At 48.7% G+C, this 15,460-nt stretch overlaps 1 protein-coding gene across 1 annotated transcript in view; it reads right to left on the bottom strand.

The window, feature by feature from the left end:
* LOC144179735 (cell adhesion molecule Dscam1-like) overlaps positions 1-15,460 on the bottom strand; it is a 251,484-nt gene that overhangs the window by 77,645 nt on the left and 158,379 nt on the right. The window contains exons 8-11 of the mRNA XM_077708177.1: positions 13,843-14,009; positions 12,157-12,406; positions 8,455-8,613; positions 3,034-3,318 (exon numbers count right to left, since the gene is read on the bottom strand). Of these exons, the coding sequence (XP_077564303.1) occupies positions 3,034-3,318; positions 8,455-8,613; positions 12,157-12,406; positions 13,843-14,009 (861 nt within the window). The remainder of the gene's footprint in view (positions 1-3,033; positions 3,319-8,454; positions 8,614-12,156; positions 12,407-13,842; positions 14,010-15,460) is intronic.

The raw sequence follows: 15,460 nt of genomic DNA, 5'->3' as shown, positions 1-15,460 counted from the left end.
GGGTATTTTGCGGGTCACGAGTTCGAATCCCCGCGGGTACGTGCTTTTTTTTTTTTGTAAGTTAACTTTTTTGTTTTCCGCCGAGGTTTTCTATGTTGAGTTCACCTTTTTTGGGGCCGCAACGTTCATGGCTACACGAACTAGTTCACAAAACGCGCGCAGGCTGGCACTGGCGCGCTAGCGAGTTCTCGTTGGCGTGCTGTTGCCATAAGCACCTACTGCTTGCAGGCAGTGGGCACAGGCCAGAATGAACAGACCCTTGGCCTGGTGCGAACACGCTTTTTACGATACAGGCATGAGGGAGGCAAGCTCCAAATATGGGCGAAAAGCGCATGACATTTGGGCGTCTTCGGGTACGCGGAGGGCGTTCATGCACTGCGTAGGTGTCGGCTAGTGAATGCTACGACTACAAGCCGTCCTGGGAGGCTTATCTTGTGCATTTTACAGCCGACAACATGGCAGAAGCGCGGTACGATGATTACTGAGATATTGAGAATGCCCATCCAACAAAGCCATTGGTTATGTTTTACAGAACCGAAACCGAAACCGAAACTTGTGTGATTGCTAACCTTGGGCATCGTCCAATCACGGCGCCCCTCCTCTCAACGTCACAGCCTTAGTTGGTGCGGCCGCCGCAAACCGCGCATGGTAGTTTTTCTTCTTTCGCGCTTTGTAAAATAATTACCGATTTGTCAACCGGATAAATGATGAAAAGTGTGCTAATTTGAGCCAGTCTACGCAGTGCAAGCAAAAACGGGAGCTTGACAAATTCACTTCAGTGTCCCTTTAACAAAACAGCTTCTAACAAAAAAAAAAAAAAAAGGGTACAGGTGCTCTTTTTGACACGTTTCACGAGCCGTGCAGACAAAAACAGAACGTGGCTCTCCTTGCTAATGCTTTTAGCAGGCCTCAAACAGTCCAAGGTAGTGTGTCAGCAACGGGGACACGCAGAAAAGCATCAAAACAAAAAAGAGACGGGAAAGTTTGGTGTCGCAAACTAGCGTTTTGTCAGGCGCTTCTGAAAGCTGAAAGGAGGGTAGCCCCGCTGAGATTCCGGAGCGTGAAGAGCCAGTACTTGGGAAAAAGCGACCGAGCGCACGCAGGAAGCACGCAGGACACGCCAGCATCGGTCGTTACGGGGCGTCATCCTCGCTGAACCGAAAAACAAGGCGGGAGATGGAGGAGGAAAAGGAGCAGGAAGAGCAAGAGAGGCGGATGGCCGCGCGGATGCCTTCGCTTCTTCTCGCTTGTCTCGGATGCAAACCGCCTGTGTCCACCTGCTTGCTAGTCAAGCTCGTTAAGCAGAATGTCAACTAATGGACTGACGCCAATGTCGCCCTAATTGACTGACGCTTGCGCGGACGCAATGACGACGTGATAGCGATTATGTTTTAATGAAGCCGCCCGGCGCCGGGGCGTGTGCCGGCGAAGGCGGCGATCGCTGGGCAGGGCTGGCCCTCTCTCTTTTGCGGGTTAATCTATTCGCAATTAACGGCCGCCGAGCGTGCACGCGGCGGCGGAGGGTCGCCGATGAGTCGGCGAGGTGCCGGCGGCCGCAGTCGGGTATTCTGGGCCTAAGCGACGACGTAGGCGAGGTGCGGCGGTGCGCTTAATACAGGCACTCGACGCCCTCGGCTCGGCGCGGTCCTGATTGTAATTGCCCCGGTTCTTGGAGGAAGCGCCGGCTCCTGCGTGTCGTCGTAAGCCGCGGACGTGCCGCGCCAGCCGGAAATTACGCCGCTCTCTCCTCCGGCCGGGCCGAGGGTTAAGCATCGCACCACGCACTGCGAGGGTAGTGGGCGGCGGCGGCGGCGGCGGCCTGATGAAACGGAATGCACGGCGGCCCACTCGATGGAGACACTGATGGTTCAGCAGGCCGCGCCACTGCGCAATGCGCTCAGTGCTAAACTGAAATCTCGTCTCGAAAGTCGTAATGGGACATGAAAAAGAGAAGAAAAAATGCTTGTGAGTAATGATGTCGGATGAGGACTTTGAATAGCTGAGCAGGAGTCACTCAGTCAGGTAGGCCATCGTATTTAACTTAACCACTTTATACTTGAATTACTTATGATTCATTACACCCTTTGTGAGCTGCGTGTGTACATATACCGGTAGGCCTGATCACCATGTGCTTTTTGCACGCAAATAATAATGACAAAATACTGTTTTCCAATGCCGATATGAGCGCATAATCCAGAGGTTATTTCTTTCCGTAAAACCAACCAGAGTATCCCCCGAGTTTTTCTGGTGCCTAGTACCAAATTTTAAACTGCACGTTCTTCTATGTGTTTTTCCCCCTGTTTTACCGCTGACGTTCTCTACGATGTTAGAGTAGTGAGCGTTTGATTTGTTCATTCCAACTTATTATAATCGTAGAAACTCTGTTCGGCTTCATCATACATACGTGTCTTCATACAGCTTTATACGTCTACGGTATTCTCTGTCTGCAGAGAATACGGGTCTGATTTTAAGGCGATATCCTTAGATGTCTCATCAGACGCGAAAAGTGACTGAACATTGTTGTCGTTTGCGACAGCACGAATGGTACCAAAATGGCCGCCGCTGTAAATGGGAAATGAATAGTAAAAAAAAAAAAACGCATTCGGATTCGTATGGGATTTGAATCCGGGTCGCCAGAGGCGCTAACCACAGCTCTTGCTCGGTACCGTGCCAAAAAAAAAAAAAGAAAAAAAAAAGAAGAAACATGAATTAGCCTGATGCGTGCCCCGTGACAAGAGAACGTGACGGCGCACGAGTGGAACAGGTGCTCACGAAGGACAGCCTCACTGTGTGGAAGCTACGCAATGTATTGCGGCCGGTTTCCCTGTAATTCGCGCCAAAATACGCAGAAACGAAAGCGAAGAAATAAAGCTAAACAGGATGCAGCAGCGGGGAAGTCTTGTGCAATCACTTGTTTTCGATTTCAAATCACGTCAGCAGACTTAAGTGTCCGAAGAATGTTTATGCGGGCTCTCTCGTTAAGCTGCAGCTCTTATGCCACGTATATACAGGCGGGAGTGCGGAGGAGCTCACCGTGCACCCTGAGCGGCGCCGTGTAGTTGACGGTGGCGGCGGCGTTGGAGGCGAGGCAGGTGTAGCGTCCGTCGTGCCTCGGGCTCAGGCTCTCGATGGCCAGGGCGACCGAGAAGGCGTCGAGCACGCGCACCTCGATGTCCGGGCCGGACTTGAGCGGCCGGCCGTCGCGCAGCCACGCGATGCTCACGGGGGGGTCGCCGCGGGCGATGTTGCAGTACACCCGCGTCCGCATGCCCTCGTGCAGGTGCTCGTCGAAGGCGAAGCGCTCGATCAGCGGAGGCACTGGCAACGGGCAGGGAAAAAAAGGCTCGTGAGAAAACGCAGCTGCTACAGCTACATCAGGTCACCACTATGAGCGTGCAGTTATGTCTACTAAAGGCTCGTATTTTATAGACGGCAGTTAAAAGATGGTTAATATCTTTGAGATCCTCAACAAGTTACACGAAAAATTTCACCCTTATCACTCTTATTATTACCACTCTTATTATTTGCTCCCACGAATGTACCCTGCTTTTAATCACACTCTATTACTGGTCGCGGAATGCTGAAGAGAATACTACCCGCCGCGGTGGCTCAGTGGCTAAGGCATTGCGATACTGAGAACGAGGTCGCGGGTTTGATTCCAGGCCGCGGTGGCCGCTTTTCTGATGGAGGCAAAAAGCAAAAACGCCCGTGTGTACGAGATTTCGGCGCACGTTAAAGATCCCCAGGTGGTCAAATTTAATCCCGAGCCCTCCACTACGGCGCGCCTCATCGTCTGCATTGCGTCGGCGCGTTAAACCCTACAATCAATCAATCTGAAGATAATACTATACTCGTGATCGGGGAAACCGCTCATAGTTCAACCCTGTTTGCACATTGATAAACATACGCTGTGGCACACAAACAAAGGGGTAAAACAAACCATTACATGCATTGACATGGAGCAGATTATTATACCACGTTTATTATTATCGTGCATGTGCAGAGTCTTTGTTGTTGGTTCTTTTAGCTATCATGTGGCAGTTTTTATTTTTAAAAGAAGTGGTTTCACCTCGCACTGGATAGCCGTACGAAGGCCAGAACACAACGAATCACCAGAAAACTTTTAGTTGAACACTTTGCGGCTCTTACCAGTAGCATTTAAATATCTGTGCACGTTATGTCGCTCCTCCCCGTAATATCATCATGCTGGGAAAGCCGGCGTAAACGATTGTTTATCATCACAACAAAGAACGTATTGATAAACCGGCTAAAATAATGAGTTAGAAAACTCGTGCTGAGGAAATTACAAATGGAGGAGTTCAACTGTTTCGAGTGTAGCAACACACTGTCGATCGGAAGAACCGGCAACTTTGCTTCTTTAAAAGCAATCCGATATTAAGGGGTTGGGGTAAGGAACGGTTAGCCATGAGCAGTTCCTGGTCGTGGCAATGAAATTGTCAGAGCTCGCACCAATGGATTCTAAGACATACATTCGCGGGTACGTGCCTTGAGGTTTTGAGAGTAGAGGGCAGCGCAATGAACGGGACGAAGCATAGACGAGACAAACACAAGCGCTTGTGTTCGTCTCGTATCCGCTTCGTCCCGTCCATTGCGCTGCCCTCTACTCTCAAAGTTATGTGCCAACCGGCTCAAGCTTCAACTCTTCTGAGGACCCTTGAGGAGACACCACCGGAAAGCGGGATACTTAAAGCAAGCTTGCTTCCGATAGATGCACATAAAAACCAAATCATCGGGACATTCATTTGACTGCCTTCATGACAAAGCGGGAACCAGTTGTACTGTGTTAATACCGATGTCGAACACATTATATTGCTTTATGGCACAACAAGTGAAGCATATAAAGTCAAATAAAAACGGAGCAGGAGAGTAAATTTTCTTCATCTTGCTTGTAATGTTATTTCCTGAATACTAGTATAGAGCTTTTTTGCTCTATATCTTTACTGTTCTGGTGAGAAAGAAATTTCTTCTTTCATGATGGGAGTGTGCGAGATTGTTTTGTGGCACTGTGATTTTGGCATTTCTTTTATTAAGAAGCACGGGGCGACCGAAAAAAGATGCAGACTTAGTCCTAAGATCAGCGCGACGGGCGAAGAGACATCAATAAAAAGAGTACGGAGAGTAGATGACCTTTACGTCCTCCGGCCCCAGGAGTATCGGTTCGGGGGATGGGCATCGGTGCGCCCTACCGGCGGGAGCTCTTCCCTTGCGTCCGTTCTCTTTCCATACTGTTTCGCAGCCGATACGGTGCTAGGGTTTCGTCAGCCTTTCAGGAAGAGCCGTCAAGGCGGCATTGAACAGCGCGTGACACCGTTTCACGCGAAGGTGACATCCAGCGTTGAGACGCAGACAAGCGTGCCCTTTTTTTCGGCCAGCGGACATCGAGAGCAAAGTGCGCGCTTTCTCCTCCTCACCATCGATTACCCTCCCCCGGCAAAGAGCTGTCTCCCAAAAGCATCAGCATCCAGCGCAAACAGAGAGGCAGCGCTCACACTCGAGCCCAGAGGAACTCATTTCGCGCGAGGGTGTTTACACACCGGCGGAGAATTAGAATGGGCCTTCGGCCGCACTTCCCGGATGATCGCCTGATCTTTTGAATCTAATTTCTGCACCCCCCCCCCCCCCCCTGCATGAGCTCGACGGAGGCTGCGCCGAAAATTGGACAGAGCGTGGCGAACTCCTCAGCACGCCTCCATTGTGTTTCCTGCCGAGGAAACGAACAATAGCGACGACCCGCTGAGCGCTGCTTTTTGCCTCCGCTATGCGGGAACACCGACTGCCTGCGTTTGTAACAAGTGCCGGAGCGTATTGGCAGCTGTTGTTCTCCAGCCATCGGAAGCTCCCCAGCCCCTTTCAACACTCATTTTTCTCCTCGTGGTGGCCGGAAATGAACAATGTGGCCAACTAACGGGGCGGAACATCGCTCGCATTCAGAGTGCCTAAGCGAAATCACAACTGGGATGCTTATGCTGCTAACAATGTGGAAATCACGCTGTTTCAGCACGACACTTAGCAGGGGGAAGTTTGCCAAGGAAAAAAAAAAAAAAAAATACGTGCGCCGCCTATTTTAACGCTGCCATCCGGTTACAAGGAAAAAGCTAACAACTTTCGCACAAACTTCCCAGTTGAAGGAAATTCACTCTCAAAAGGGCTCGATTTGGGAATTGCAGTCACTAAAAATCTCGGGTGCGCACTTATATCCCTGCCTGCGCTCTTCTGCGAGCAACACGGGAAAAAATCGCGGTGAAGGAAATTTGATTTGTATTTGTCGGTGGATAATTTTCCCCCGCGAGACGGAGAAAATATAGAATTGGAGATGACGTAATGTTTTAGCCCTATGTTGGGTGTAGAAGAGAAGAGAGAGAAAAAGGGACAACCCGTTCTACCCATGTATACCGAGCTTAACAAGTCATTAAAATTTTTTGAAGCAAACTAAAAAGAAAATATTGGCGCAGCTAGCACTAGGTTTAGCTATGTTCTTGCTAGGCTAGGCCAGCTTAAGTGTTGAGGGGCGAGGCCAAGTTTAGGCAGATTTTACAAGGCCGTTCATGTCGCTCCTCCACGCTGACAGCAGATCTTAGGGGGAAGAAGCCAGCCCAAGCTCCGCTGTATCTCCAGCCTCACATAACTAGTACAAGCTGCGTCAATTGTTTTTGCGTTTTAGTAGCTTAAGTAGGACTATCACGTTTAAAATTGTATAGTAAGGGTTGCGCATACGCATATGCCACTTGTGCTCGCACTCGAGCAGGCGCGAATGCCGTCTTCACTGTTATAATACTCTATCTGCGATGGTGCACCATTTACAGGCGCGCAGTTATTTTTCTTGTTTTTTTTTTTTTTTTTTGCTAACGCCACCGGACCAAGCTGAAACTTAAACAGCTCCGCTGTTAAAATTAAAGAAAAGTGAAATTGCGTTTTTTTTGTAGCTAGGACGTTATAAGGGAGTTCTGGCAGAGCGGAGAACCAATCCCGGAACAACAGATGGTAGGCGACTGACCCCACTCAGCACCGCGTCGCAGTGGCGGAGGGAGCGGAGAGGAGGGATAGATTTGATTGATTGTAGTGTTTAACGCACCGACGCAACGCAGGCGATGAGGCGCGCCGTAGTGGAGGGCTCCGGATTAATTTTGACCACCTGGGGATCTTTAACGTGCGCCGAAATCTCGTATACACACGGGCGTTTTTGCTTTTCGCCTCCATCAGAACAGCGGCCGCCGCAGGCGGGAATCGAAGCCGCGTCCTCGTGCTCAGCAGCACAATGCCTTAGCCACTGAACCACTGCGGTGGGTGAGGAGGAAGGTGAAACCTTTTCTGCGCATGCTCAGGAGTGCCAACGTGGTATTAGGTGCCGTACCGAGACCGCTTCACACTTCAATCTTTATGAAGTCATGAACGACGTAGCCGGTTTGTTACCAGGCTCCAATGTAAATTTCCAGGTGGAAGCAATGAATAGAAACACCTGTGTGCGTGACTTTTGATGCGCGTGTTAAGGTTGCTTAGATAACTTAAATTAATCGGGAGCCCTCTGCTGTGCCACGTTCAGTTACCCAAAATTTCCCTTTGGTATATAAAACAACTTTTTTTTTACTTTATGCAAATCAACAAATATAAATTTGCATTACCATCACCCCCATCATCATCATCATCAATAGCCTACTTGGTACACTGCACGACGAAGGCATCTCCCATTGACCTCCAGCCGCTCCGGTCCTGCGCTGCTCGAGTTTATCCTTGGCTAAACTTGACAGATTAAGAAAGCGGTGGCCCATCCAAGGAATTCGCTTATTATGGCCCACAAGTGATGGGGGCCCCCAAACACAAGGTAACAACCCCCCCCCCCCCCCCACCCACACACACACACACACACACACACACACACACACACACATCTGCACTGCGTTTCAATTTCTTCTACAAAAATTTTCCACAAATTTGGCGGCAGCACAAGGGCGTTTTGTCAGGAGGGTTAGAAACGGTTAGTGGTACAATGTACGCAATAATTCAGTTCGCTGCCACGGGAATCGGTCAGGGAAAATTCACTAACATTTAGATTAGTTATTTTGTGCCACTTGTTCCAATTGCAAACTTAAATGTCTGGATGAATTTGACAGGTTGGAGAAACTTCTTCACGTGTTATTGTGCCACGAGATTTTAAGGACTTCGTGGGGTTCAACTAAAGGTCAAACTAAAACGCCTCATGTACTTCCCTCTTGGACAGATAGAAAGAAACCTCATGATATTATGCTGATAGTAGGCTCATTGCACGTTTTCGTTGGTCGCTGTTTCGGTCTTCTACAACTACCAACAAAGAATATCTAATCAACCAACTGAAATAAACATTTATCTTCCTGTGCCGCCTAGGCCTGGGGTGTGGAGGGCACTGATATAACGCGCCGAAGCAGAGTTCTGGAGCCTGCGTGCATTTAGCGCGCGTACCTTTGACGGCGACGTGCAGGCTGGCGCTGGCTAGCTGGCCCTCGTCGTTGGTGGCCACGCAGGTGTACTGGCCGGCGTCCTGTACCGTGGTGGCTTGCACCAGGAGGGTGCCGTTGGCGAACACCCTCTGACGGTGGTGGAAGGGTAGCTTCCGGCCGTCTGCACGACACGAGAACGCTGTGACGCTCTCTCTCGACTCTCGACACGGGACCCTATCGTACACCCAGGCTACACTTAGGAGGGACGTCGTGCTTTCGCCATGCCTCTTACTAGACAGACGTTGGGTTCTCGCACAAGAATCCTTCATTCACACTAACCTTGTTATCAAGCAGCTGTTGACGAGTATGTTGTACTTCTTACCACAAATGTACATTTTTTTGGTCTACGCCTGTATGCATTGGGGACATTTTTTGTGTATTAATTTTGGATTCTTTTGATGTGTATGGTATTTTAATTGTTTTGCTGCTTGTACCAGCTAATGCATTTTCTTTGGCAACAGCGATTTGCGACAAACTGCATTGATTGCAAATTTGCCAAGTTTTAAGCGAAGTTTTTTAAAACGATGACTTCCCCCTTTCCACTTTTAAGACACTCAAAAAATATCTATGTCAACAAAAAAAAATGCTCTTAATAAAGGTCAGGAATAATTTTTTTTGTGAATTAAAATAAAATAAATAAGTTATCCACAGGGATAGCTAAAATACCTTGGGGAGCGAAGTATTCCTTACGAGACAACGGAATATTCATTGAATTAAGGCTTTTTCTCAAGACTTTCCCGCCGAACTGCTTGAGTTGCGAAACTTTGTTTAACTCTCGCCTTCCAGTTTTCTTTTCGTTTTCGCCATTTATTTACGCGGGTTCCTGATAACGCACCCAGCTAAGGCGCCAGAGACGGTGGTGCGGTCGCCTCTTCACGGCACACGCAATTTATCGATTTATCGAGTGAACACGCGCGGTGTGCTGCTCAGGGCCGAGCTCGAGAACGCCCCCGCCGACAATGCACGCGGTGTCGCGCGTCTCCCATCGAAGGTCGAGGCTCGGGCCAAAGCCCACGGTCCCCGAAGCCGTCCCGATGTGACCCGGCTGCGCTTTAACAAAGATGGTCCCGGGCACTTCTCCGATGGCATCAGCACACTCCCCTGCCCCCGCCTCCCGACCTGCGTGGCTAACCTCTCGAAGCGAAGGAAAACTCCCTGCGCTCGGATTTGCCTCGCGCTTCCTCCTCATCGGATGCGAGTCACGTATAGGTGCTTCTGAAACGAGACAGCGCTGCCGCCGCCGGGCCGTGCTTTATTTTTCCTCTTCCTCTTCGCCTCTCGCGCCAGTGCGAGCGATCTGGTTTTTCTGCTTGCTCAGACTGCTTGCCCGGGCGTTTTCTTTTCCCGCCGTATTGATTTCCAAAGGGAGGCTCCAATTAAGGCAGCGAGAATTCGCAGTTTATATTGGGCGCCTTAATCTTGAAGCCCCACCCACCCCCCAAGGCCGTATACGGGGAAGGAAAGAATGATGCGGAGAGCAAAAAGAAAGGACATCTAGCTCTCTCTTTTTACGCCTTGACTGCTTCTTCGAGCTCCCGACCCCCGGTGCACCCCCCCGCGCCCCCCCCCCCCCCCCCCCCAACCTTCCCTTCTACTACACTCCACCGGAGTTCTCAGCTCTAGGAGAAAGGAACAAGAATGAATAAGTGTGCCGGAGGACGGAATGCAAACAAGGCAAAGCGGAAGGCGGAAACCCACCCGGCGCGCCTCTTCATTTGGCGACACTGCTACTTCATTTCGTCGCGGCAGCGCCCGTTATAGCGCCGCACGTTCAAGTAAACGTAAACGCTGTAATGCGTCTCCCCGATACCATCTTACTTTTCCTCCGCCGTTACTTTTTCTTTCACCTGCGTTTCCCTTTTCTCGCCTCGGGCTTCCTTCTTCTTCTTCCTTTTTTCCCTTAAGGGACGCGAGCGGCAAATCAAGTTTATTAGCGTCGCGGAACGCGAGGGTATTGCGACGCGCCTTGCTAAATTTTGGCTTCTCTCGTAATTTGGAAGCGCGAGCACGTTGTTCAAACTCTGCGAGCCACCGGAGCGCTGAACCTTCTCTTCAAATTTCTTTCTTTTTTCTTCTTTTTTTTTTCTGGTATTTTGTTCCGAAGTGAAGAGTATCGAGAGAAAGTTTGAGTTTCGGGCGTTCGCGGCGGCGGGCCTTAAGTAAGTTGCCCGGCTCGCTTTAACGTCCTGTTGGTGCCGAACGGACACCGTAAATTTAATTATCCAGAGTAATACGAGTTTGATATTCGCCTTCAAAGCGAGGGGAAAGAAAGGGGGCTTTGGGCGGATAAACGTTTCCGCGTGAACGTTAAATTGAACAGGCAGAAACGGCGTGGGCAATTACGTGCGATGTTGCGGGATGTGAAGCTTCACAGCATACTAGTATTTTTCTTTTTAAATGGGTGTCTTGGACAGAAGCGCATGAACTGTCCATTTCAATTTGGTACGCCTCATTCGTCTTTGTCAACGTAATGACTTCGTGAGCAGTGGTTTGTGGCAAACTAACAGAAATGTCTATGTCCCGTGCTGGAAACTGGATGTCGATGATATAAAACGTATATAGTGAGCGAAATCATCCCATGCCGAATATTTAAACGAGATTGGTTAATAGAATGATGGCTTTCCGCCGCACAGACACAATGTGCCACTCTCTGTCAAGGACGACACAATGTGCCACTCTCTGTCAAGGACGCAGGGAATCCGCAATAGTGCGGGGCCCTATAGTCAGTGGTTATTTTATCGGTTTCGTAATTTCATTATCTTGAGGGCGAGCGCTCCGATAACGCCCACCAAATTAGCGAACCCGCCGCTTATATGCTGTCCCTGTCTGCTTAATTAAGTCTTCAGATTGCGTAACCAGAACAAAAGGGTACCCGAGGAGGTGCAGGAGGAGGAGAAAAAAACGAACCGAAACGCTGGGAGGTTAAACAGGTGCAGATCCCAACACCCGATTTTTCCCACAGAGACTGGAAGATAGATACATGGTGTAGATGACAAAAAAGAAAACAGAAACCATCGGGGATGCAACTCAGCAGCCACAATGTGATTACTACAAAATCAGCATCTTTCACTATATCACCTGTCTGCCTCTACCGGTGTCTGTAAATCTTGCGATCCCGCCCTGGGCCAGTAGAGTGACCGATAGAAGCTGAATTCATTTTACCCGCCATCCCCCGCCACTGAGTCTAAGTGAGTCTAAGCTCCTCGCCATTCTGTTCTCCCCAGCTAACAACGCCGTCGTGAGGTTTTTGCGAAATGACACTTGTAGTGTTGGCGTCGAAAAAAACCCTGCTTGTGTTAAAAACTTGAAATATAATTAAATAATGCCGATGTGGCTCCCTGTCATATGGTCACGCTGTCGCCTCCACCGTGATAGCCACGATCAGGCCTGAGTGTACCAATAAGAGCTTTACCAATCGTTTACCATGGTAAAGCATTCTTCTCACGGTAAAAATGGTTTATTTTGGTTATTAACGAATAGTTATGATCGATATATTGCCGCTTGTTACCAAAGGCGTCCTTAGGTTATAACAGTCCCGTTATTAGCCAGCGGTGTGTCTTTCACCACCCCAGCCATCAAGCATGATTCAGCTATGAACAAGAAGTACGAATTAAGTGCCTCTTGCCCATTAAAAGCAGTGGTTTTTCTAGTAGGCGGCCCTTGCCTTTTTCCCAGTGCACGGATCGAAGCGGGTGGCTGAGAAGGCGGCAGTGGAGGGTCAGGGGCTCGGTGGCCACAGCGGTGCGGTTGGCGCCGAAGGGCCTCACCGCGGGCGGACCCCGCAGGGAGACGCGGCCGCTGGACTCGGCCGCGCCCGCAGAGTTCACCGCCACACACTGCCACACGCCGGCCTCGTCGGTGCGGATGTGCGAGATGTTCACGTAGCTGACCAGGTGGTTTTCGCCGCGGGACGCCTGCGATACCATAAAAATGCGGAAGAACAGTATGAAACCTTGGCGAATTTGGGTGTAACGATAAAAGCACTTTTATCACCTGCCTTTCTCTCCGTATGTTTGTTTGCTCTTCTGTTTCGCGAATGTCTTTGCACGTTTGAATCTGTTAAGTACTATATGATAATATGTATGGTTTTTAAAATTGAATGACAAGAAAAGAAGTTCGAGGCAGATATATCTTGTCCAGCATATACGCATTAGTATTACGTTCTCTAGAGAGATAGACAGAGGAAGCTCTTTATTAGAGGAAAAGAGAGAGGTCTGCCGGCATGTCACCTATGTGCTACTCTGCGGGATAAGGAGGGAGGAATAATGGTACGAAAAACAGCGCTTAAACGAAGGACCAAGAAAGAAGTACACAAACACGAGCAGCGCTCGTGTTTTTATTTCTTGGGTCTTCGTTTAAGCGTTGCTTTTCGCCAATCCGGAGCCAACTAGCCCAAGTTCAAACTTTAGAAAAATAATGGCCCCAAATGAAGTCGGGCGTGAGAGAGAAAGACAAGGAGAAAAAAAAACAATCAATAAAAAGATGTTAGCGTGTAACTTTGGGTGAGTAACTTGAAGTTCGGATGGTCTGACAGGGTGAGGATGATAAACCTAAATCATCTCAGCGGCCCCGATTTCGGGCAGGAAGTCCAATATAGCGCTTGCACTTTTCGCTGAGGTGAAGGAGACGGCCATGGTCTATGGGCCTCAGTTAGCTTTTAACTGCTGGACCAAAAGATTTTTTTTCTCTTGTGTTATCGTAAATGTTTTCTAATAAAAAAGCGAGGAGAGCACTGCAGACACTAAAATAGCCACCTTTGAGCAGCAGCTCGCGATAGCATGTGAGTAAAAGTTACACCATCTTCCCGTAGGGGAACCCTGAATAGTATGCGAAGCAGCCATGGGGTCGACTGAAGTTCCCATTAGTTTTAAGTTCGTCGTTTCCGTTGACGTTCTGCTTCGCGTGCCTTCGTTGTATCAGTAGCTCCTTGACGTAGTTTGAATGAGTGAAGGACATATGGCGCGTTCGTAGCACATGCTCCCGTCTCGGTTTGTAGCGTAGTTGGAAGAGCGCCACGTACCTCCCGTTGCGGCCAGAGAGTCGTGGGATCGAAACCGGGCGCCGCCTATTTCTTTTTATAATGGACTGCGCTGACGTCAGCCCAAACGCTGACGGGGCTGAAGAGACGCGCATGCGCAGTAGAGTGCGGACGGCGGACAACGACAACGAGGGAGGGAGGGAGGGAGGGACACCGCCCCGAGCATGAAATGCTCCGCATCTAATACACTCTACGAATTGCGCAGATTAGCACAGATCACAGTTCCGGTTCATATTTCCGTGTTCGCATTTCATTTGACCATGACTGTACGTAAAGATAAACTTAAAAAAAAACACACACACACACGCTTACTTCACTTATTTCCACTCTGCTGGATTTGACGTGGCGCGCAGGAATGTCGTCGACTGTCCACGTGATCTTGGGGGCCGGGGACCCAGTGGCTTCGCATTTCATGTGCAGGGAGTCGCCGGGCTTTAGTTTGGAATCCCTAAGCGATTCGAGCAAGACGGGCGCAGTATCTGCATAGAGACAGTGCTAACTTTCAGTCAAGAGAGAGAGCGGGGCATTTATGGCGGCATAAATGCACTCTTAATTAAAAAAAAAAGGTCGTAAAAGGGTAGTAACGGCCGTATTTACTAACTCCTTACAAACCTTACTACCCCGCGGTATAGTACGTAGGCTCTGCCACCAGCAACTGCATGATTAAGAAATTATCTGGGTGTAGGAAGTAGTATCCACTAGATTAAGGTCGTGCTTAGGACTAGGTTATGCATGGCCAGTTAGTAAACGCATGTAGCTCAGAAGGGTGTTATTGCTGGGACATTACTAATGAAGGCAGGGGTGCTTACTGCCTGCTTCAGTTAGTAACCCTGACTAGTGCTGCATTTACTACTTCCAGTTACTATTTATCTAGTGTACACTGGGACAAGTAACTCGTTAGTGTTTCATTAGTGAACGCCACAACCTGTTTTTTAAGAGTGTGTTGCGTAAGGCATACTCTTATTAGGCTGCTTTATAAGAAGTTCTTAAGTCGTATTTTTGAGGACCCGATCACGTTTTCACACCTCGTAAAAGCAGGATAATGCGGAGAAGCATTTAAACTCTATGCTGTCCCATTCAACAAACTGAGCAACTTCCCGCCGCGTTATCTGGTCTTCCACCAAGCGTTCAGTTATTTAGTGGGTTTGATTATACCAACATGTTAGTTTCGAAACGGGTTGTGACGGTTCACTGTGCGCAACACTCAATTAGTTTCTTTCGTGTGGATGAACAATGCGCATACCGGAAACATTTCATCCAAGTGGGTTAAACAGAACCTCGCAACTATCAGAAATTCGGAACGTTTGGGAAGGCTGCGCTGCGTCGCTCAATACTCAGTTATGAACCTCCAAGCACTTGCTTATGCAAGCTTGCTTTTTTTGCTTGCGCATTTCTCTAGAGGCTGTAAAATTGTTTAGAATTAATACTGAGCCTCCGTCATAAGCTCTGTAATTGCAGCACAAGTTAAACGTTGAAATAAATTTTGGACGGAAGGCCGTTCGGCCGGGAACATACATGACAAGAAATAAAACACACACTGAATACAAGATTTCACGCAAGCACAACTACAGGTGCCGTGGATTGAAGTGATATCTTGAGCGAGTGATAAAAAATATTCCTTTATCCTGAATAATGTCGCTAATCGCTAAAATTACTTTACTTCTTTGTGTCCAGATGTGAAATCATCTGATATGAGTTCCAAAGACTCCGAAAGTCACCCGAAATCCACAAATACGTACCATGCACCCGAAAAATTATTTATTTATATAGCAAATTTTTTATTCGCAGTTACAGGCAGAGCACTAAGCTTCTCATCTTACTTTTTCGTTCTTGAATATTACACTCTTAAAAATCTACAACACTTTAGAACGACCAATCAGCGTGACCAAATGTGCATTTTAACAAAATTTTGAAACTTTCAAAAATAATT

Source organism: Haemaphysalis longicornis, unplaced genomic scaffold (genome assembly GCF_048455015.1).
Source record: "Haemaphysalis longicornis isolate Haplotype H1 unplaced genomic scaffold, Haemaphysalis longicornis Haplotype H1 scaffold_4, whole genome shotgun sequence".
NCBI lineage: Eukaryota > Metazoa > Arthropoda > Arachnida > Ixodida > Ixodidae > Haemaphysalis > Haemaphysalis longicornis.
This window is presented reverse-complemented; position numbering and strand designations above follow the sequence as displayed.